We start from the raw sequence: 22992 nt of genomic DNA, 5'->3' as shown, positions 1-22992 counted from the left end.
ATTATGACTTATTTTCAGTTTAAAATTTCCAAATATGTATCTCTCTAATCATTGTCACAAACTCAATGCTGCTCTCATTCCTCTCCTGCTCCAAGGCATAAATAGCATCTACAGGACTGAAAAGAATGCATCCCATTTCAGGTCTGCCTACCATTGAAAATAATCTGGCTTTACCCACTTGCTTACAGGGACAGAACACACCACTGCAGTGGATAGTATTGATTTGAAAAAAGTGAAGAGCAACAACCCAGGTAGGCCTATGTAATTGTGCAGGGAGATCAACATTTCACAGCATGGAAGCCCACAAAGGCAAAGAATTTTTATACCCCATAGGAAGTATGTAAGAATTCAGAAAAAGTGTAAACAGCTATTGTTTGTCAGTAAGTTTTTAAGTACAGTAGATTAAGCAGAATCTAAGGATGTAAAACCTAACTTTTTGATCATCTGGCAAAAATGACAAACCCTGGATAAGCTATAATTCAGATTTTTGAATTGCTTAGTGATCTAACATTATACAAAAAAGATCTGAACTTTCACCCAGTTTTGCATGCTGTACTTAGAGGCCAGAGAACTTTGTTTAGTACAAAATCTCTCAGCATTCTCTTGTCACACATTAGTCACAAATATCATCAACCTCAGAGTTCCTGAGAGATATGAAACATCAGTAGAAGTGAAGAAAGAAATTATCTGAGTATTCAGAGAATTGCTGTAATAGGAGTAACAGTGTGAACTCCCCACAGTGCCCTAACAGTGTGATTTAACTCTTCTGTTCAGAGAAGTGGACTTCAAATGCTTGTGATCACGCATCCCCTAAATTTTTTTGAGCATGAGCCCCAGTATATAACTACCTATAAGTTATATGTATGTACTACTGTACTAATATATTACACAAGTTATAAAATATATTAAAAAAATTTAAAAGGAGATTAGACATTATTTTTAAAAATATATTTTTTATTATTCATATAAGTAACATTTTCTTCCCGCACTGCAATGGACTGTTGTATGCACACCCTGGGGTACTCAAACCCCACTTCAGAGATCACTGGTTTAGACAACCACCAAAGAAATCCTAAATCAATTCTACAAAAACATTCCTAGTTTGAAGTAGATGATACTTATTGCAAATATTCTCTATGTCATTGCCAGTGCCATGAAATTTTAAAAAAATCATTACTTAGCAACTATCTGTTGCTATATTTCAGCACTACCACCTCCTAGTCATCTCACATTCGTGCACTACATATTGCTAAGAAATAGAAAAGAACTCTAATGTTAACATTTTACACCACTTTCAGTATCACAGAAAAGATCCAGCACTAATTATGGCTCACACTACATTAAGCTATTTCCATCTCTGAGGAGGCAGGATGTGCCAGAATTTGTGCAAAACTTTCCATGTCTTCTTGCTTAAGCCTCCAAGGCTGGTATTGTCCAAACTATTAATTCCTCAACCAGGAAGAAGATTTTGAATGAGACAAAGTGGATTCAAACTTTCTAAGCACTTCTTTCTTGGTGAGACCAACTAGTCATAAGTGACAAATGTCCCAGTATCATTCATTATCCAAACAACATACATAATAGTTCTTTCCTGGAACTCTCCACAATTAATCTCCTTCTACCAGATGAAGCCATCTGGCAACTCCTTGACAAATGTCAGCACTATCATGGTGGCTGAATGAATGACTCATGATTCCAGGTTTTTGAGGCAAAGTTATTCTGCCAAGCACTCTGTTCATTCTGGTTGCACTCTTTCTAACAGTTTATTAGTTATGCCAATTTCTGCTAAGTCGGTTTCTCTCCTACACCTATTTACACAACAGAAAGGAAAATCTATGGAGGGCTTAAAAAATAAAATATTTTTTCTCTGAAATGAACACAAATAAAAGATCCTGAAACTGTGACATAAACACAGAACAAACTCGCTTTCATATAAATATAAAACCATAAATACTTAAAAATAAATCTTTGACAATTTGTAAATATTTAGAATTATCAGTGTTTAACCTGGAGATCAGCTGAGTCCTGGACAGCAAAAGACATTTCGTTGGAGCGGATGCTGTTGGTTTTGACAACTGCCAGAGCCAAGGAAGGGGAGACAAATTCAGCAGATGATGCTGAAAGCTTCAATTTTAAGCCAATACAATCCACCAGTTTTATAATTCTGTTAAGAAAAAGTACACTTAGTATTACCAAGCACATACACCGAAAATTCTCAGGCAAGTTGTGGTTATGGAGCAACAATCCAAGTGTAGTGTAAAATACAGCTGACTCTGCTCACTTATTATGGAGTCAACACAAAAAGAAATACAGTTTTCCATGGCAATACATTATAGTAGAGCTGATAACCTTAGAATGACAGTCCTTCCATTTTGTAAGTACATTAATACAAGAAATATTCTTTTGTATTATGATTATTAAAAAAATGAAACTTGTTGAAGCTAATTTATCAAGACAGTTAATACAACACATCTTTAATCTACTACCAAAGTGACATACCTTTTAGAAATTCGGGGTGGTAACGGCTGAGAAGCAGTCAGGACACTGCTAACCTCATTAACCATCCTTTCTACATCTTTTGGCTCTACTTTTCCAGCTGCTAAATCATTTTCTATTTTGGACACGATTTGCTCAGCTGTGGTGATACTAATGGTGGTGGATACAGAAGTTGTATTTGTGGTAGGTGTTTTTCCTGTGACAAAAGAAAAGGTGTGCATTTAGTTAAACACTATGTTCAGCAAATGAAGTAAGCTTTGAGAAGTAGAAAAGTTAAGTTCTCAGCCTGGAGAAGAGGAGAGTGAGGGGAGACCTCATTGCAGTCTACAACTTCCTTGTGAGGGAAAGAGGAGGGGCAGACAGTTCTCTCTTTCTTCTCTATGGTGACCAGTGACAGAATCAGAAGGAATGGCCTGAAGTTGTGTCAGGGGACATTTAGGTTGGGTATTAGAGAAAGGTTCTTCACCCAGAGGGTGGTTGGGCACTGGAACAGGCTCCCCAGGGAAGTGATCACAGCACCAAGCCTGACAGAGTTCAAGAAACATTTGGACAATACTCTCAGACACATGATGTGATTCTTGGGGTGTTCTGTGCAGGGTCAGAAGCTGGACTTAATGATCCTTGTGGGTCCCTTCCAACTCAGCATATTCTGTGATTCTGTGATTAACAAACCTATCACAGCTTGTAAGGTCTCTCAACGAGTTATGTGAGACAGAATCCCTTTTTCTCCCTGTCAGATACTTTGCAGACAGCAATAATTTAAATCTCATAAAAATATAAGGTAAGGTTTCAAATTGCCAGTATTAATTCCACATTTTATTGATTGCAAAGAACCTCACATCAGACCATTAGTGATATTAAATAACCTTTTATTTTGGATTTTTAGCCACTTGATGCCTGAAAGTAGAATAAAACCAAGATGTCAGAAATTCAAAAAGAAGCTTATAAAGATGTGTACAATCTTAATATGAAAATACATAGCCACTAAGAATATTCCTAATCAATAGTAGTATTTTAAGGATGACCCAACAGTAATTTGCAATATTTTAAATACTAGCTTAGTTTAAAAAAAATAGCTACCTTGCTCGCTGACATAAATTTTTTCTACCAGAAAGAAATCTGTTCTTTTGGGAACTTAAAACACTACCTAATCTATGACAGTTACAAACCCCTTTGTAGGGTGAGGTATCACTCACCATGGCCAAAGGCATCAGAATGTGTTTTAAAATAAGTGTACACCTCATGAAAGTTGTCTCAGGTTTTTCACATGGAATGGAATCATAGAATCATTCGGGTTGGAAAAGACCTCCAAGACCATCAAGTCCAGCATTTTACCAACAGTCACACCCTGTCAACTAAACTGTAGCACCAAGAGCCACATACACTCATTTCTTGAACATTTCCAGGGATGTTGACTCCACTACATCCCTTGGCAGCCCATTCCAATGCTTAACAACCCTTCCTGTGAAGAAATTCTTCCTGATGTCCAACCTGAACATCCCCTGGTGCACCTTGAGGCTATGTCCTCTCATCCTGTTGCTGGTTGCCTGGGAGAAGAGACAGACCCCCAACCTGGCTACACCCTCTTTCAGGTAGTTGTAGAGAGCAATAAGGTCTCTCCTGAGTCTCCTCCAGGTTAAATATCCCCAGCTCCTTCAACCGCTTCTCATAAGACTTGTGCTCCAGACACTTCACCAGTTTTGTTGCCCTTCTCTGGACACACTCAAGCATTTCAAGCATGTCTTTCTTGAAGTGAGGGGTCCAAAACTGAACACAGGATTCGAGGTGTAGCCTCACCAGTGCCAAGTACAGAGGGAAAATCATTTCCCTGCCTGCCATGCTATTTTTGACACAAGCCAGGATGCCACTGGCCTTCTTGGTCACCTGGGCACACGCTGGCTCATGCTGAGTTACTGTTGACCAACACTGCCAGGTCTTTTTCTGCTGGGCAGCATTCCAGACACTCTTCTCTAAGTCTAGAGTGTTGCATGGAGTTGTTGTGAACCAAGTGCAGGACTCAGCACATGGCCTTGTTGAACTTCATAAAATTTGCTTTGATCCATCAATTCACCCTGTCCAGATCCCTCAGCATAGCCTTCCTACACTCCAGCAGATCAACACTCACATCCAAAGTATTCACAGTAACTGCCAGGTCACCTCGCATATATATAACCTTGTTTAATAAAGTTTAAAAGCAAATCCAGTACATTGCATTAAAATTAAAAAAAAATAATTTACTTGTCATATTTACCTGTGCTCCCATGGCCATCAACAGTAGAATGAGGACGAGAAGCTGAGACAGAATGGTTGACAGGACTAACAGTAGGGGTCAAAGACATTGTGAAAGGAGTAAAGGGAAGAATAGGTACTGTACTAATATTTTTGTTACCAGATATAAGCTGAGTTGTAGCAGGAGGAATTTGTGCAACAGATTTGGTGATAGTCTCAGAGTGGCGAGTTACAATTGGAAGTTTGTGGGGAAGCTCAGAAGAGGAAAGTGCAGAATGTTTAGTGAAACCTACAGAAGGAGAAAGTATTGTAAAAGGCTTGCTAAGGTTTGCAGCATTAGGTTTAATTGAGAAAGCAGCATTAGTGACAGATTTTGTTGCAGGTGTGGAACTAGTGGCGGATTTATTAGAAGCTACAGAAGAAAAAGTTGGTGTGGTAGGTTGAGCAACAGACTCAGAAAAGGAATGTGTAGTGGTAACAATGGTGGAAGACATAGAAGTTTCAGCAAGAGGGTTTGTAGTGGGAGATGTGGAGAGAGGTCCAGAAAAAGGAGTTTCTGTGAATGGTGTGATCAGTGGTATAATTGTGGGGCTTTGTTTAGCAGAAAGCATAGTGGAGGAAATAAAAGTATTAGATTTGGGGGAAGTCTTTTTAGAGAGAGAAGGAGAGTGAGGGAAAGGAACCCATATAGAATGAGGTGGTACTTGTATAGTACTGTAAAAGAAAAAAAAAGCACAAAAATGCATGTTAATTTTAACATTGTTTCTATTTTAAAGAAAATAAGTTATATATATGAATTATATGGACATACTAATAAGGTATATTTAAAAAACAATCAGCTTGGATGTTTCATGCTCTAACATTTTGAGGGTTCTGACATTCTATTTTGCTGTATTTGTTAACTAGCAAGTTCATAAATACTACCACTGCCCTTCCTGCCTGTTCTGAAGGTGACCTGATGTTGAACACAAAAGGAAAAGAAGGGAAAGGAGGGAAAGAGGGAGGAATGGAGAAGGAGCTATACAGGAAAATGACTGTCAGCTTTTTCTTGAGGAGTCCTTCCTGGCTATTACACTGCAGCATGGAAGCTGACTGTAGTAATGTATTAGGAAATTTAAGAAATAAGAAAGTCAAATTTTGTGTTTATACTTACTACATTTGTAATTCTTCAGCAGTCAAGGAACAATACTTTGGTGATGAACAGCAGCACTGATCTGATGTGACAAAGAAGCATTAACCTAGTTTATCCTGAAGCATAACACTTACTAATATTGTTAAGTAAAATATTTAACCCTTTGTATTATGTATGTAAACAACAGTATTTACTGCATAATTTATTTTGATTTTTTCTGAAATTACTTTTGCAAAACAAAAGAAATCTTGACAGTCAGAATATTGCCATGCCCCTAGATTTTTGCTCAAAGCCTGACAAGTTCAGATTTCTCTTTTTGTTATTGTAAACAAACAAAAATGTAAAGATACAGCTTTTGAAACAGAGACAAATGGTATGAACCACTACTCCATACTATCACAATATCACTAAGAAAACTTGGCTACTTAACAAACCTTTTAATCATTATTTTGGCAACACATTTATGTTCTCAGCTAATTTTACACCCAATCCTTTCAAAAATGTGCTTTATTAAAGTGGCCAGTAATTTCTTACCAAATTTTTTAAAAAGTTATTTCTATCACCCACCCACCCAAAAATCAGAAGGCTGAATTTTTATGTATTTATATTGTTCAACAACAAAAATATTTTTGTCTAAAAATAAGTAACAATATTTTCTTTTAGCTACCTGGAAGTCACATGTAAAGACAATAAAATTGTGATTAGACTGTGTTTAAAACATGACTTACCAAGTTGGCTTATTTTTGCTTTGTTTGTTAAACTGCTTATATTCTCTCTCTCTGCCAGCTTCATTAAGAAATTGCAGTGTATACTATAATGAGAAGAAAAAGCTTCAGATTCAAGAAACAGCTGCCTCATCTTTAAAAGACGTGAAACTATCAAATAATAAGTGAAAGCACATTAGCCCAAATGCTAAAGGTGAAAGGACATTTTTCCTAGGCTCTGTCAGATTTGGGCATATTTGTAATGCAATAAATCACTATGGCAGGCTAATTAGAAAAGTAATACATCAGTTTGTGTCAGCTTATTATCCCTTATCTGTACAGACACTGTTGATTCTTAAAAATGGGATCCTCCCTAATCAATGTTAGCTGTTAAAGAGTTGATAATTTTGTAAAGATAATAATGTAGTCATAAAGATTGCATTGTATTCATAAGTTCTGGAAATCTGGTGCTCCCAGTTGCTACAAGGCTCAGCTAATACTGAGATGCAGAAGGATATGGCACGCAAGCCTGTGCTTCAGCAGAAGATTAATGAAAGCAACACAGCTTGGTTAAAAAAACCCCAACAAACTCTAAAAAGTTTTTTAAAAATCACTATTGCTAGGAGAATAATGAAATCAGAATTTGTTAACCCACAAATATTTCTTCAGCCTGTTTTTTAAGCTTAAATTCCTAGAAAGATTGTTTTTTCTTCTGTTACAGAGCTATGCATACTGCATATATCACAAGACAATATACTAGCTTTTAAATATTTAATCTTTAAAAATTTAATAACAAACCTCTGGTTTTCTGCACTGCATTCCATAACAGAGGACTGTAACGACAAATGATAACAGATAAAAGTTATTTTATCAGGAGAAAGTAGGAGTGATACTTTGTCAGAAGTAAGTTGGAAAAAGGTTTTCCGAACAGTAACAACAATCAGTAGTCTTACCTCACTTACTGCTTGCAAGGTTTTGTTGAACTCTGAAATGCTTTAAAATAAAATGTTACCATTATGGAGGATTTTTAGTTATGTTTCTAAAAACAATTACAACATTACAATAAAAAAAAAAAATTGCACAGAAATAAGATATTTTTGCAGTTGATCAGTGATTTTTTAAAGTCATGCCAGTTCTAATACTGTAAAACCACTTTTCAAAGCATTAAACATTTTAAAAGTTGACTACACAAACCTCTGTCATCATATTTTAACATGAACCCATTGTAAAAGTTATTTAAAAGAGAAAAAGATAGATCTTAATGTTGCCTTTTGGCAAGTAAGCATTTGGAACAGAATTCTAAATCTATGCTCAAAGCCATAGAAATAGAATGAGTAAGAAATATGGATTTATTTTACAAACAAGATCTGTTGGCCAATTACATCTTTCTGATTTTCGGGGCAAGTTTTGGAAGTAGTAGTAAATATTCATTCAAACCCCTCCTTACAAAGACTGTGAAAGAAAAAGCTACACTAAAATAAAAACATAGATATGACTTCAAGAATATTTATTAGAGAACATGCAGATGTGAAAGTTCTCTTCATAACTTCCTACCAGACAGACCTATCCTGAAATTATACAAACCATTTATTCATGGAGAGCAGCAGCCAGACTGGCATTCTCAACAATCCACAACTCATGTTCTCAGGTGGTATTACTATTATTGGTATTATTACTATTATTATTACTACTACTAGTATTACTAAGATCAGCAGCATATAAACAAGAAGGACTTCAGGCCTTGTTGAGCCCCAAGGAACCAGAAGAATCTAAAAGGAAATCAGCAAGTGTACCATTTTTTTAAAAGAACTCCAGTGGTACATAAACTAAGACTATTCTAACCAATATGAGCTTTCTGTTAAAGAGCAGTAACTTACAACTCCTGAAATTTTTAAAGTGCAGGAATAACACAGTCTGCTCAACACATGGTAGGTCTCACTTCATCTTTTTCAAATATAACAAAGATTTCAATCCTTATTCAAAATTATTTACCTCAATTCTTGGGGGGCAGACGCTGGAATTGCAATTAATTTTCTAACTTGACTGCTGGTGGTTATGTTATTAATCTGTTAGAAAGAAAGATTACAAGAGTAAGTATAACCAGTAACTTTTAGCCTTAAAAGAAAAATGTGCATTTCACACATTTTAATAGGCTGAAATTACAAATATAAGAAGTGTGTTTCCTCATGAGTACACTGCAACAAATATTTATCATAGCATTGTTGTCACAACTTATGAAAGGAATTGTTGATCTAGTATAGAGCAAAAAATAAGATCTGATTTTTGAAAGATATGGGCAATACAATAGTGACTCCACCATATCTCATATTGGAAAAAGAGGAATTTGGCTCAGTTTGCAACAAAGACAGCTTAGACCAGACACTGAATGAACTTTGTAACTATAAGTGCAACAATGTGACAAGCTCCACAACAGGCATAAGTAACAGAGGGCCGAATACTGGGAGTAGGAAGTCATGAACTGAGGTGAAAGACATGATAGAACTGAGCTAAATATATATTGTGTAGCATTAGGGCCTGGGGATACACCAAGGTTTATCTAAAGGCCCTTTACAGATCTGCTTCCTATGCTCTTCTGCTTACCACCATTACTAGTTATTTTAACATTTCATGTAAGCAGCAAACACCATGAGGAAAAGCATCATCTAACATACATGCTATTGGCTTTACCTAGAAATAGTATCCTAAAAAAAGAGTTTCAAGAGATGTACACCAGTTTTTCTAGTAGCTATGGGCATCATGTTAATACCCTAGGACAGTTTCAGGGCACTATCACCGCTGAAACACAACACAATGTAGGGGTGGCCTTTGCCAGGGGTATATCCCTGCTCAAATTCAGTGCTCCATCTATATGGTCCTTGCTTTCCATGATACTGTCTTCTTAAACCTCTGTTGTCTTGTGTAAGTGGACACACTCATGTCACATAGGTCTACTGCAAAATTAATAACTGATTAACCACGTGCCAAAAAGCATAGAAAGATTATGCAAAAGCATAATCAAAAATATGCAAAAAAGCATAAAACTATTTATGAGAGTCTCAACATGCATTATTTCCAGGACGCTATCTAATTTTAATTATGCCCACACTGTTGCCATCTAATGATGCTTCCTTCTAAAGGCAGGTGCCTAAATTAATCTCCAAAGGAAGATCCTGTATGAAGAAATGTAGATTCTTAATCAGGCAGTTCCTCTGTCCAGATTTCCCACGGCTTCCCCCTCTTTCAGTGGCTATAAAAAGAATACAGGAAATTCCTTACTGTAGGAAGTTTACTTAGATGGAATTCTAAAATTTAGTTGCAGAACAGCTGTTTAAAGAGAATAGATCCATCCACTGCAAATAGTACCTTGTACTGCAAACACAGTAAGAATCATGTAAAGGTAAGAGTATCTTAAGTGTAGACAAAGAATTTAATTTCAACCTTCTGTACAATAAAGTTTTAAAAGAAAGAATACTTACAATTTCTACACTTAGTGATGTATTACTTTCTTCACTTGCCTTAAGTTTTACCTTGCCCACATAGAAAACTAAAACCAAAAGAAAAAAGAGTTAAGAAAATCAATGCTAAACCACATGATGTAAACTTGAGAATTTAAAAATTTACTGTCTTGTGTTACGATACAAGGGAAATAAGAACTAGCTTCTATATTTTTGCAGCTGTTCTTCCATCTCTTCACTTACTATTTCAACAAATTAACTAGTCCAATAGCTATTTATTTTCTGTATATTTAATTTTGCTGGTTGTCCCTAAATTCCTTCTAGCAATTCTTTTTCCCAAAACAGAAAAACTGCACTGTGCATTACTATTAATGCAACTCCAACTCCCACAGTGAGAATAAAAAGTGTGGATAAAGGCAAAGTGATACTTTAAAAATCACTCCCTTGGGAATTAAAGAACTTTCAGGATACCATAATTCAAACCATCACTCAACAGTCTTTGAGAGCTCATAGGCCAATTTTGGAGACAAAGAGGAACTCCTACAACACTTTCTTCCTGCATCCACACATTAAGTGCAGACTATAGAGAAAAAACAGTAAACAGGAATGCATATATGACATCACCCAAATCATGCAGGAGTTTATTGTGTCAAACACTAGGGAAAATTTACAGGAAGGGGGGAGCAGATAGTCTAATCTATAAACCACTCAGCATATGGCTACTTGGCAGAAGTGACTTCATTTTCTTAAGCATGTCTCATAGAAGCTGTTCATCTTTTACTATTTTTTTTTTAGTACACACAAAGGGAATATGACTGCCATTTCCATTTACCTTTGTCTGTTCTGTCACATGACTCTTAAAATAAAAGTAGGTCTTAAAATAATTCTCCTAAACAGTATTTCAACTTCTATTCCTGACAGAGTTAGACTAAGTGTGGCAGACATTAGCATCTACCATAGCATACTAGTTTCTTTTTTTCTCAGGTTTGTAATTCTTATCTGCAATTGTGTGCGATAAGAAAACAAAAATCAGAAATAAAAGACTACATGTTCCTGTAAAAGAAAAAAAACCACATTTGGTATTTTTAGAAATTATACAAAATCTCTCTAAATTCACAAGAAAATTTATTACAGACATAGCTTTTACATGGGAACTAAAATTGCTTCATTATTCAGAATATTCTTATTTTCTGTAAGAATAAAAGGAAAAAGAAAACCACTAACCTGAATAATTACAGACATGTGTTATGTTGCATACAATGGTTTCGCCTGCTGTAGTTTTTTTTGGGAGAGGAAAAAACAACTAATGAGTAAAAAAGTTGAACATAAATCCAATATTGACACACGCATTTACAGTCATTTAATATTTTAAATGTAAATGTCTTTACCTTTTAGAAATATTTGACATACTAGGTTTCATTCCTTTAGAGCACTTATCAAGACATTTTTCAAGATTTGGTATTCAGAAACATGCTGGCTTTGACTAATTAATTTTGAATAATTTTCTGTAACAGTTTCCACAAAAGACTAACATGCAAGTGGTCTCATTTTTTTCATTTTATTTTTTAAATCCAAATAGAAACAGAAATCAGCATATTAATAAGCTCTTCAAATATCAAAGAATTCAATCACTAGGCAGCACATTATCTGATTGTGAGGATCCTGCTATGGCTACTTATGATAGCATGAAGCTAAAACTGTTCTACCTGATAGAATGCAACTATGATGACAACAAACATGTATGCTCTCATCTAGTAGAATGTGCCTTTGTTTAGTTACAGCAACCTTTTGGCTGCTCCATAATTTCCATATTTTTAATACTACCTAGACTGCTAACACTGATCCTAAATCAAAGGTACTGTAAACAGATGACTCTCTTGTATAATATCAAAATAAAGGACCAGAAAGTTATTTACACCCGAGATAAAACTCCCACACTTTTTTATAAAAGCAACATGGCAGCAAACTTTCCTTACTTAAGCAGACAGTTTGGCCCCCACTAATGGGAAAACAAATGCTATTTTCTCTGCTGTTATCATTAGTTAATACCAAATGAGATGGGAATTTTTTTTGACACTTCTTCTGTTGTACAAACATTTAACTGTTAAAATTTGATGCTTCATCAATTTTGTCACCATCAATAAACAGCCATCAGAGGATATGAACTGTAAGCTGGTGGTAATATTCAAATTATTAGAAAAAAATAGTTTTTCAGACAGCAGTGTAGAGTCCAATAAATTTGATGGTTGGACCTGATGACCTTAGAGGTCTTTTCCAACCCTAATGATTCTATGATCCTAAATTTACTGTTCCTTGTGTTGGCAGTTGGCAATGAAATAGTTACAAAACTTGTATCAGCTCCAAGTCAGTTCCTCTTTCAATTGCACTAATTCAGGGTAAATACATTCTAGTGGGTCTACCCAGCTCCTACATGGATAATTAAAAAATTAAATTCAGTCTACTCCTGGTCCTACTTTTCCTGCCATGAGGTCAAACATCATGACTTTATTCAGTTTGCTTCTATCTACTAAAAAGCATGAGGATTTTTTTTTAAGCAAACGTGGTCCCCAAGATTGTGGTTCTTACATCTTCATGGTAACCTGTTGATTTGCCTTACAAAATAACCAAACTCTTCTATATGCAGCCATCTAGACAAGCATTCTAAAATTAGTCCTTCTGCCAGACTGGAGTTCAATGTGAAGTAAGGCAGACTGGTCATATGACACACCACAATACCAAGAAAAAAGATCCTATTAAAAATATTTGGGAGCAGACTTACTGAACTCAATGCAAACCAAAATTTTGAGAAGCACAAAAGAAGAGCAGTGGTGATACATGAATCCTACCTGGTGTTGTGGTGGAGTAATAATCAGTGATTCGAAGAGTTTCTGTTAAAAAAAAAAAAAAGAAAAGAAAAAAAGTTTGAAGTTTTCACATTTTAACTGCAAAAGCCTATGAAATACATGTCACAAAAATAAGCTTTCTTATTTTTACTTTGGACTCCATCTTCCTAGGAGAAGTGTAAATACATGACAATTTATAAGGGGATTAAGTTACTTGCAGCATGAGAAATACAAAAGCAGCAATCAGAGTAAGATCCATCCAATCACTTGTTTATGTCCCCATAAAAAAAAGTGACTCCAGACTCTCTATTATTCAGAGGAGAAAGCGGTGTTTTTACAGTGTGATTCCCATTTATCCCATTTTACATGGGCTCTTTAGCCTAAATTGAATGATGTTCTAAAAATGTGTCTTTTCATCAGCAATGAAGAGTAGCAGGATCTCTAGCTCACATCACAGGCATGGAGGAACCTGTATTGACATGGGATGAACCTACTTCTTGTTTTCAAATGCAAAAATCAGGAAAGAAAGGGGTAGCAAGTTCTTCTGACTGAGTCTTTACTGATCCTATTTGGCAACTCATTGCAAGAACATATAGAAGTGCCTCTAAGGAATGGAGTGCACATTTTACTTCTGAAAAATACTTTAAATAGTGTCAGAAAGCACAGAAAACACTCTATCTGTAGATATATCAAAAAACTATACACTTGTTAAAAAATAAATATGTCCAATTTGGGCTTTGGGAAGCCATCTTGAACAAAAAAGAAAGGTCAACAGTTCAGTGTCAGTTAAATGCACCTCAGAGCCCTACCCATGTGGACTTAAAATACAGATTGCAGACAAAGACAAATTTAAAGATCATGTAAGAAAATAATTCAGACTAAACAAACCCCAGTTATTAAAAAAACCCCAACAACCAAAAACATGAATGCAACAAACATCTCCCTTGAAACCTTACTCTCTTCATGCAAATTCTCACCTGCACTTTGTGTAGTCTCCTCTGAAGACATATCTGGAGTAGAAAAATGCAAAACAGTAAAATCAATAAAAATGTAAAAAAGCCAAAAATTCTAAATCTAACAAAATCTAAATAAAAGAATCATTAATAACATCTTGCCTGAAGGATTAATAGGATAGGTGACAAAAGTAACAATAGAGGATTCTGGGGGAAAAAAAGATAAAGAAGTAAAAAACTGTATTAATAAAGTATTTTAGGTCTATGAATTTTTGAGAAAAAAAGATCAAGTATGCATAATGTTGAACACAAACTGAATATTATTTATCTAAGTTCCATTTTAAGAACAAAACAAAGCTTGTTAAGAATGTTCACATTATTTCAATACTATAATTGAAATAACGATCACATTATTTAAAAAACCTGAGTATCTGAACAGAAAACAGTTGATAATCGAAAAGTTCCTTTTATTGGTTTTATTCCTTTAGAAGATGTAGATGAATTTTGCATATCCAATTGCAACAACTGCTTAATTTCAAGGGCCTTTTCCTGCATGAACTCACAACATTCATAAGCAGAGGTGACACACTGGTTTTGGCAAACTGTCTCTCCAAATACACTATTTTTGTCAGTTACCATACATAAATAAAATAACGATGCAAAGTTTTTTTCAGCTACATCAAAAGAAAGGGAAAAAAATAAAGACAATAGAAAAAATCTACAGAAGTATGTGCTTTAGTGAGCATATCTTAAGTGTCAGCACAGAAACACAAAATGGTTAGAGGAGCACTTTGCATCACTCCAATATGACAGTGACTTTTTTTACGTGGGCCAGAGCAGCTTCACAACAGAAGAACTTTATACTATCCAAACTTCGTTACTAAAAGCATCACTGTCATTAGAAGAAGTAAATAAAGACAAGTTGTGCCTCTGCATAGATAGTTGCATATCAAGGAAAAAGAAAAAAGCAATCTACTGCATTTCCATATGAAAGAGAAAAGTAACTTTTCTTTCTGATACATTTACTTCAACTAGGCTAACTATTCTGAGCATTTTCAATAGTGCCCTCAATTCCATAGGCAGTGTAAATGCCTATTTGGTTCTTAAGTAAAAACCCTGAAGACAACTAATTTTCTAATGCAACTAACATGCAGTCAAAGTATGAGGAATCGGAGTGAAAACTAAGTGCTGCTTTCATCTGTATTATTTGGCTTGGTGTATACTACAACAAATACTGAATTAGTTGCAGTTGCTAAAGATGAAGCATAGCCAAAGAAAGACTGTATCTGTAAAAGAACAAAATAAGGTGTGTTTCTGTCTATTATTTTTTCTATCTAGAATACTATATGTACTATACATTAATCAAGAAAGCAACTGGCTTTCACGTACAAGGTAAGCTATTTCATTACAAAATAGAATGAAACAATTAATTTTCTCTTCAAAAAATAAACAATGAAAACACTGAATGTTGGAACTCACATTAAAACTTTTCTGTATTACCTCAGATAAAAGCAGAAGATTTATCTAACAGGAAATAAAAAACATTGCAGAAATTAGTGAAGTCCTGATTTTCTTACCAGAAATGGTTGTTGCAGCTGATTCTCCTGAATCTACAGATTTTGTTTCAGATTTAAAAAAAAAAAGAGGGGGGAAAAAAGACCATTATAACACACATGATCATCCTCAGCAGCCTTTTATGTTATCAAAAGTTTACTGCATTCACCAGAAGAGGGCCAACACCTGCTTTTTCAGAATGACACTTCCAGGTTGTCAAAAAGGCAGATGTAACAATCTCTGATTATTAAAAAATTAACAGTTTTTATGAATTAAAATAGACTTTGATGCAAAATTATTTCTTTTCAAGAAATACTGGACAGTTTGCATTGTATAATATTAAGAAACTAAAGATCATTGACCCAAGATATATGCCACACTAGCCTGAAAGCCACATGCCTGTCCTGTCTTGCTAATTCTGGGAATGGGAATCAAGCATACACAAGAAGATGGCTGCAGCCAGGTATGAAGAACTTCTCTCAGACTTTGTATAATAACAGTGAGACTTTCCACCTCAAATTTATCCCATACATACCTGTTCTCTTTTCTATCCTACAAAAAAAGTAGCATTAAAACCCCCCTGATTTCAAGTTTGAACCTCTGGTCTTGATAGCAACCAGCCAACTATTTATATAGCAAACACTGTCCACTAGATTTTTTATATTGCTACAGTCAGTGTTTTGATAAAAAATAAATTAGGAAATTTGATATCTGACTCACATAGCCACTTAAAAGTTAGCCCTTTAAAAGTCAACCTACCCACTGAGTGTTTTTGATAGTGTCACAGGCAAGTCAAGTCACAGTTATCACAGAAATATAATCTAAAGAACAGCTGGATGCAAATATGAAGGACTATATACTTAAGGTATTTCAACATCTTCTCTCAAAGTTCAAAAGTCATCCTATAATGTTGCTTACAACACACTGATTATAGTGTAAAGCCTTTCCTTCTTCTGTAGAAGACTTAAATCACAGATACCAAAAGTTTCCAAGGAAAACCAGACTGTTTTTTTGATTAAAAATGGTAAACAGGGAGTTTCTGAAATGCTAATCATTCATGATTCCTTGCTCAGACTGTATTTTCTCTGGAAAATTACTGCTGCCATTTGCACCATGAAATTGGCTAATAAGCCACCAGGATTATACGGATAATCGATTTTAAATATTTGCATATGCATAGCTATCTCCATGAATTAAAAAGTAACAGCAGCAGCAATCTTCCTACACACTTTCTAAAACAGAACAATGGGGAAAAAACCCACAGAACCCAAATATACCTGTTATCTGTTTTCTGCCAGGCAACGTAGCAGTAGTTTCAACTGCAAAGGAAGAAGATCTTTTAGGAGCGGAAGCTTTTATATGTATTTGTACACACACACATATATATACACATAGTTTTTTAAACACAACCATTTTACATGTGCTACTCACCTCAGTTCAAGCTGGTTTGCAAAACTACTTTGCATCCATTGAGAAATATGTGTCAAGTCTTTCTGAAGCTGTAAATTGAACTGGTTTTTTTTACTCAATTTATCACTTTTATACTTATAAAAATACAGATTAGGCCATGAGCTTTCCCACTACCCTTCCATTGCCAGTGTTTTTCGAAACCTGTTCAGCACATTTGCTTGAGCAAAGATGAAGCAGACTGAAATAGCAGCAACCAAAATGTAACAAGTACAGACAACTGTGCTTTCACATGGTTATTTTTGTAAAAATGGGGAAAATTAATTCTGACGAATTATTCAAAAAATGAAATTTTATTAATACAAAGAGAATTGGAGAAATTAAACAGCAACAAAAGAAAGCAGGAGGCACCAGATTTGGGTAAGAAAGGGTTGCTTTATTCCGTACATCTTGACAAATTACATGGGGTGTACTTTGAGAACGTACTAACATCATGATGTGCTTATACATCACAAAGACACTCATGTGTCCAAGAGCTGCACCACCAAAGAATATCTAAACAATGAGCAGAGAGATCAGGCTGCCAGAAAGGAAGTGGTTCAGGTGAACGTGGACTGGGAATGAAAAGGTGAGCTGTTTCTAGCTCAACGGGCCCAGGAAACATGTCCCTAGTGATGCCTTAAGGTTCTTTTAGTTTTTTGATTTTTCTAAGTTTTATAAGTAGCTATATAGCAGAAGTAGATTTTAGAAACAGCAGCATTTATTCCTTTACCCTTTCCCTTACCCTTAGCATAGTAACTACACACATTCTTCAAACCTTTTACCCCAGTTCCCCATATCAATACGCCCGAATTCCATTAAAGTGTTTAGTCTCTTGTCAAGATAGGCCTATTCTGTTTAAAGAACACTTGTACTCTGGCCTAAACCGCAGAGTACAGTCAAGAACTGGGTAACTGTGTACTCTTCATGCTCCAAAGAAGACCGAGTGATGAAGTAGGTGGTCTTGAAAAGACCCCAGCCCCAATTCCCTAGGGGCAGGCCAGGGGCGGACCAGGGCAAAAGCCAGAGGGTGGAAAAACCTGGGATTGGACAAACAATATTATAAATTGTAAGCACCTGAGGCAGAGGGGCGTGAGCATTTTGTACCTTCTGTGCCTTGGAGGCACGATTAAATCCTTTTCTTATCTCACCTCTAATTAAATTGCTCTGGAGTTTTTTTTCCTCAGCTCCTTTAGGCATCGCTAGGGATTCCCAGAGAGAGATGCCATATAGAGATGGGCTCTTGATAAAGGTGTAGATTTGACAATTAAAGCTATGACACAGCTACTCATGCATGTGAAACGTGCTGTAATCAAGTAAGCCAAATGAGTAAAATCTTCCTGGAATAGAAGATGGTGTCTGGGCTATCAATGATGAGGCCTAGCAGATCAATTAAATCCCACCACTGCTGCAAGCCTGCCACAAGGCAAGTGCCACGTGCTTCTTGTGGTGGAGAAAACTAGCACATGGCTACAAATGTACACTGCAGCCTGTGTCACCACTCAAAACATCACCCTGGGCCTTGAAAAACATGTGGCAACACACCATCCCATACAGGAAGAACCTTAAGATACAATGCTGACTTTGAATAATATGTAGAACTGAAGCAGTAGTCAGATAAAACTCTTGTGTATTGTTTAAACAGGTAAATAGTTTTTTTAAGGTAGAATGGGGTGGATAAAAATAATTGAGTCAATTCTACATGAAGAAGTGAATTTCTGCCCAGAGAAGAAAGTATCCTTCCACAGGTGGGCAAACTGATCTTCCTACTACAGAAAGTGAATTCCATCTCCAAAACTTTACCTGTTACTGGTCCTGTCTCACTAGTGGTTAGCACCTTGTGTAAAAGCCCTTATCTCCAACGGAAAGCTCTTGAGGAAATTCAGTTCTCAAAAGGAACCCATCTCTCAAATGCCCAGCATTTCACAGCAAATACCACCACACTGCTTCTTCTGCCCACCAAAAAAATAAGTTTTGCCCAGGAAATCTGACCTAAAGGTCTTTCTCACATAACCTTGTGGATTCAGTGTAGACATAGTCTTGCTGTATGCAAACTGTATTTCACATCCTCCATATCCCTTCAATTTGCTTTGTGAATTTTTGAGAACACAAGTAGTACCCTGAGACAGGTAAGAAAATTGCCCACTAACATATTTAGTATTGTAGGTTAGTAAGAAGACAGTGAACTCTAAAAGTGCCAAATGCTTTTAATAACAGATCTAGCATTACAGGGAGTAAAATAAGCTAAACACAACCATGAACATGGAGCTGACAAATACAGCCAGTGATGATGGCACACATAATCTGAGGGGCACTTTTTTCTGGACAAAAACCTAACCATTACTTTTCTTACAGCACAATATTCACATGCCTAGAACTGATAGAAATTATTCGTGACACTTGTCCTTGATCAAGGTGCAGAGTTAAGTTCACTAACCAAGTCTTTCATCAGAATCACCTTATCATATATAACTAAATATCACTTACATTTGTTAACCCTCCTCCTTTGCTGTGTTTAAGAACTAGAAAAGAAAATTAATAAGGTTTATTTGGAGAAGAATTAAAGTTCAATCCAAAATAACTCTAAAGTTGGCATGAAAAAAGGGAAGTAAAATAACTCAAGGTGTGCTAGTTACAAGCCAACAGAAAATATATTTCCCTTATGTTGTTTACTGTTGATAAGAGCAAGAAAATCCACACGTATATGAAACATCCATTTATTTGCTCTGTGGGTTTTTATTTGCAACATTGTTAGTTCAGGATCATCAAATCAGTATACCTAATATATCCTATGCCAAAACATGACATCATATATTCTAGTAATAGTTTGCTACATTTTCTCTAATAGCAAACATTCCTGAGGATTCAAACAGCAAATAAACAGGAAAAAAAAATCAGTATTGTTCTTTGCTTTTGATGCAAAGGACATAGAACAGAACTCCACAAGAACTGTTTGCTTTCTTTTCTGAGGGAAAAGGCAACTCCATTACATGAGATAAGCACCAGTTTCTGTTACTAATATGCATCATTAGAAGTAGAAGTAGCAAGTCCCTTACTGTCTTCATATCACTTTGTACTGTTCTGACACAAATAGCTACAGGCTAAGCCAAGACTTGAGAAACTCCTTCGTGTAGGCAGAGGAAACTGTTCCGCTGGTATGAAACCTGTTTAGCCAACCATAACTCCATATCACAGCTGTAAAAATTGTCACAACCTTCATTTCCCTTTCATTTTCCACAATGACTTTGTATGACAGTGGGATCCACTGTAACTTTAGCATCTTCCATCTGGTAGATTAAACCCACTAGTAAAAGTACTTAAGGCTTGGTGCACAAACTGATGTAGCTCTGAGAGAGACCAGCGTCTGACCCTATTTAAAAAACAGTTTTCTGCTTACAGCATTCCTTAGCATGAGAGCTCTTAATTCTTAAGCAACTGGCTCTTTTAGGATGTGATGGTCCCTACATGTCCTGCTAAAGCTGTTCCACCAAGCAACACAGAACTGAAAAATCAATTCAGCCAAAGGGAAAGAAAGACAGAAGGAGGCTTTGTAACACAATGGTCAAGATGAGACAGATGGTTCTGGACCCTGCACCAAAGGCACGATCACTCATAACATGCTATTTTTTCGGAAACTTGGACACAACATACAGAAAAATCCCCTAAAGCACCAAGGGTGTCCAGTGTTCTACCTCCAACTGGAAGAATGAAAAAAATCCTTTTCTTCTCCCTACCTCCAATCTAACTTATGAGCAGTACACTCTTTATTAAATGTTTTGGAAAGGCCAACACCCTTTCTGATTCACCTGTCTTCAGGCAACCGGCTCTGCCAGAAGCAGTTCAGTTTTTCCAGGGCGGAGAAGTGAGAAGCAGCTGGAACCTGGCTGCCGATAACACTTCATGCAAGAAGTAAATTACCGGCAGCTGTTTTTGTCCCCCTGTCTCAGGGGAACAGTGTTGCTGCTGACTAATCCTGTTTTACCTAACACTTCTTGATCTCTTTTAAACTTCTGCAGAAAGCATCCTTTGAGCAAGCTGAGACAACAACTACACGGCTTTCTTAGGAGGAGAAAAAAAGTCTGAGCTGTAGTGAACTAGAGCTCTACATGGACTTGGCTGTTAGATAACCATGACCGTACATTGCTAATAAGATCAGTTTTGACTTACAGGTGCACATAAAAATACAAGGAAATACTTAAAAATTAGATTTTCTAAATAAGAAGTTACAGCAAAACCTTGAGTGCTTAAAGTTTTTTCACCAAAACTTCACCTGATTCAGGCAGGGGAATTGACTCCCACCAAAAATGCCAAAGTGGAAGTTTTTATTCCAGTTTTTATTATCACCTTCTGGTTTAAAAAAAAAAAAAAAGTAATTAAAACCATTACATTGAAAAGTCAATTCCACACTACATTTTTTAATTCTATACAAATCCTCTTCTACACATTCTTACAGGCAATAGTTATTGGTATGTATTACAGCAATCACCAGTACTGTGCAGCAACTACTGTCCGTTTGCATTCAGTGAAATGAAAATGCCTGGCATTAATACATTTCACAGGACTTGTCACAAAAGAACCTGAGAAGCTCAAATAGCAAAATTTCAAAGTGGTGCTGTTCTAAAGTCCAGCTATTTACAGAAACAGGCAGCAAAAATATGACATTCAATTATCATATTCAAAATAAATCCGTATTTTCTATTAAGATATTAGGTCCCTTTAACATTTGAAACCTTTAACGAATAAACATTCTGCCAAAATGAGCCATCCTGTCACACAAGGCATTAATAATAATAACACATAAAAATCCTCCCCAACTAACAGTTGTTAGTTAGTTGTACACGGTAGGATAGCCTACCTTGATTTTCTATGTAAGTTAGATTTTGAGGCACACTGTATATAACTTTCTAGGACAAAATTTATGTACAATCTTCATTTTATGTTTTGGTGCCCCTCATGACACCTCATATCTGCTCTGATTCCCTGTGGTGGAAAGGATGAATTATCAGTGACCATTGGACAGAAAAATATGTAAGAAAACAATGACAGTGCTTTTTCACATCAAGGTCTGTCACTTTGGCCAGTTTTAGTATTCTTAACAGAATATTTAGGCACAATTACTTTTAACTCAACTTTCATGTTACATGGGTTTTAGGAAACTAGATTATAAATACAGTTTTTATCTGTTTGCAGAAAACTGTACATTAGATACTGAGGTGGATCAAATCACCTATTCTCCAGCAAGTTGATTTCCAAAAAGCCATTTCCTTTGATATCACAGAGCAAAGAAAGAGCAGGTCAAACATGCATTCTGTTAATAGGTACAAAGTAGAGTGGTACATGACTCATCAAAAAGGCACTCCAGAGTTAGGTACTTTTTTCCCATCACATTTACTTCCTTCAAGAGCTTCTAGAGGTTTCTGTGGTATTCTGTCCTTACAGTTTTAGAAAGAAAATTGTATTGGGGCAAGTAATCTACTTTTTCATCTTCTGCTTTCATGATCCACTAAGTAAACATCATAATACGACCCAAAATTTGGTAACCAACAGGCTGGGATACAGACTGGATGAGTGACAGCTTCATTTCCACTTTCTGCCTGAGGACATAAAGCCTTGGGACTCCACCCTCCCATCCAGGAAGGGTGATCCTGCCATCAGATGGGCACACAGACTGGGAGATCTTTAAAGGGAATTATATGAACCTAAAACATACCTCCTACTGCTCACACCTGCAGACTAGAACAACAGCCCAAACTGAAATGTTCCTCTTCCTTGAGAATGCAAAGGCAAAATAGTTCCACAGGACACTGGTCACTTCCCATTTCTCCCGTCCGCATTAAATGCTTTGTTCAGAAGCCTGGAAACCTCTTCCAGAAACACCAATAGGAGGCTCAGCAATATTGAGAGTGAAAAGGGTACATGAAAAAGAGGGGGCAATATCTTAATCTTGAAGGTTGGACAAGACAGTTTACAAAAATCTAAAATGCCACAGTATAGTCTGAATTTTAGTTATTAAAAAAAACAAAGGCAACCAAAAGCAACAGGCACTGGACTCCTGCTAAAACCTAGAGCACCAATATCACAAATGAGATGACAGTGCTTTACTGCCAGTGATACTATTGACAATTATGCCAAAAATAATCTATTTATTCATTGAAATTAGTTAAAGATATTCCATCATCT

The 22992-nt window shown here is 36.1% G+C and overlaps 1 protein-coding gene across 9 annotated transcripts in view; it reads right to left on the bottom strand.

The window, feature by feature from the left end:
* Positions 1–22992, bottom strand: part of ADGRG2 (adhesion G protein-coupled receptor G2) — a 64086-nt gene that overhangs the window by 16871 nt on the left and 24223 nt on the right. For all 9 annotated transcript variants that reach the window (XM_032680247.1, XM_032680246.1, XM_032680245.1 and 6 more), the window contains 14 exons: positions 16644–16685; positions 15390–15422; positions 13837–13869; positions 12863–12904; positions 11241–11288; positions 10038–10105; positions 8554–8627; positions 7515–7554; positions 7360–7394; positions 6586–6668; positions 5879–5939; positions 4748–5439; positions 2500–2692; positions 2008–2164 (listed from right to left, as the gene is read on the bottom strand). In XM_032680247.1, coding sequence (XP_032536138.1) covers positions 2008–2164; positions 2500–2692; positions 4748–5439; positions 5879–5939; positions 6586–6668; positions 7360–7394; positions 7515–7554; positions 8554–8627; positions 10038–10105; positions 11241–11288; positions 12863–12904; positions 13837–13869; positions 15390–15422; positions 16644–16685 — 1601 coding nt within the window. The remainder of the gene's footprint in view (positions 1–2007; positions 2165–2499; positions 2693–4747; positions 5440–5878; positions 5940–6585; positions 6669–7359; positions 7395–7514; positions 7555–8553; positions 8628–10037; positions 10106–11240; positions 11289–12862; positions 12905–13836; positions 13870–15389; positions 15423–16643; positions 16686–22992) is intronic.

Source organism: Chiroxiphia lanceolata, chromosome 2 (assembly GCF_009829145.1).
Source record: "Chiroxiphia lanceolata isolate bChiLan1 chromosome 2, bChiLan1.pri, whole genome shotgun sequence".
NCBI lineage: Eukaryota > Metazoa > Chordata > Aves > Passeriformes > Pipridae > Chiroxiphia > Chiroxiphia lanceolata.
Note: the sequence above shows the minus strand (reverse complement) of the source record. Positions and strands in the feature narration are given on the sequence as shown.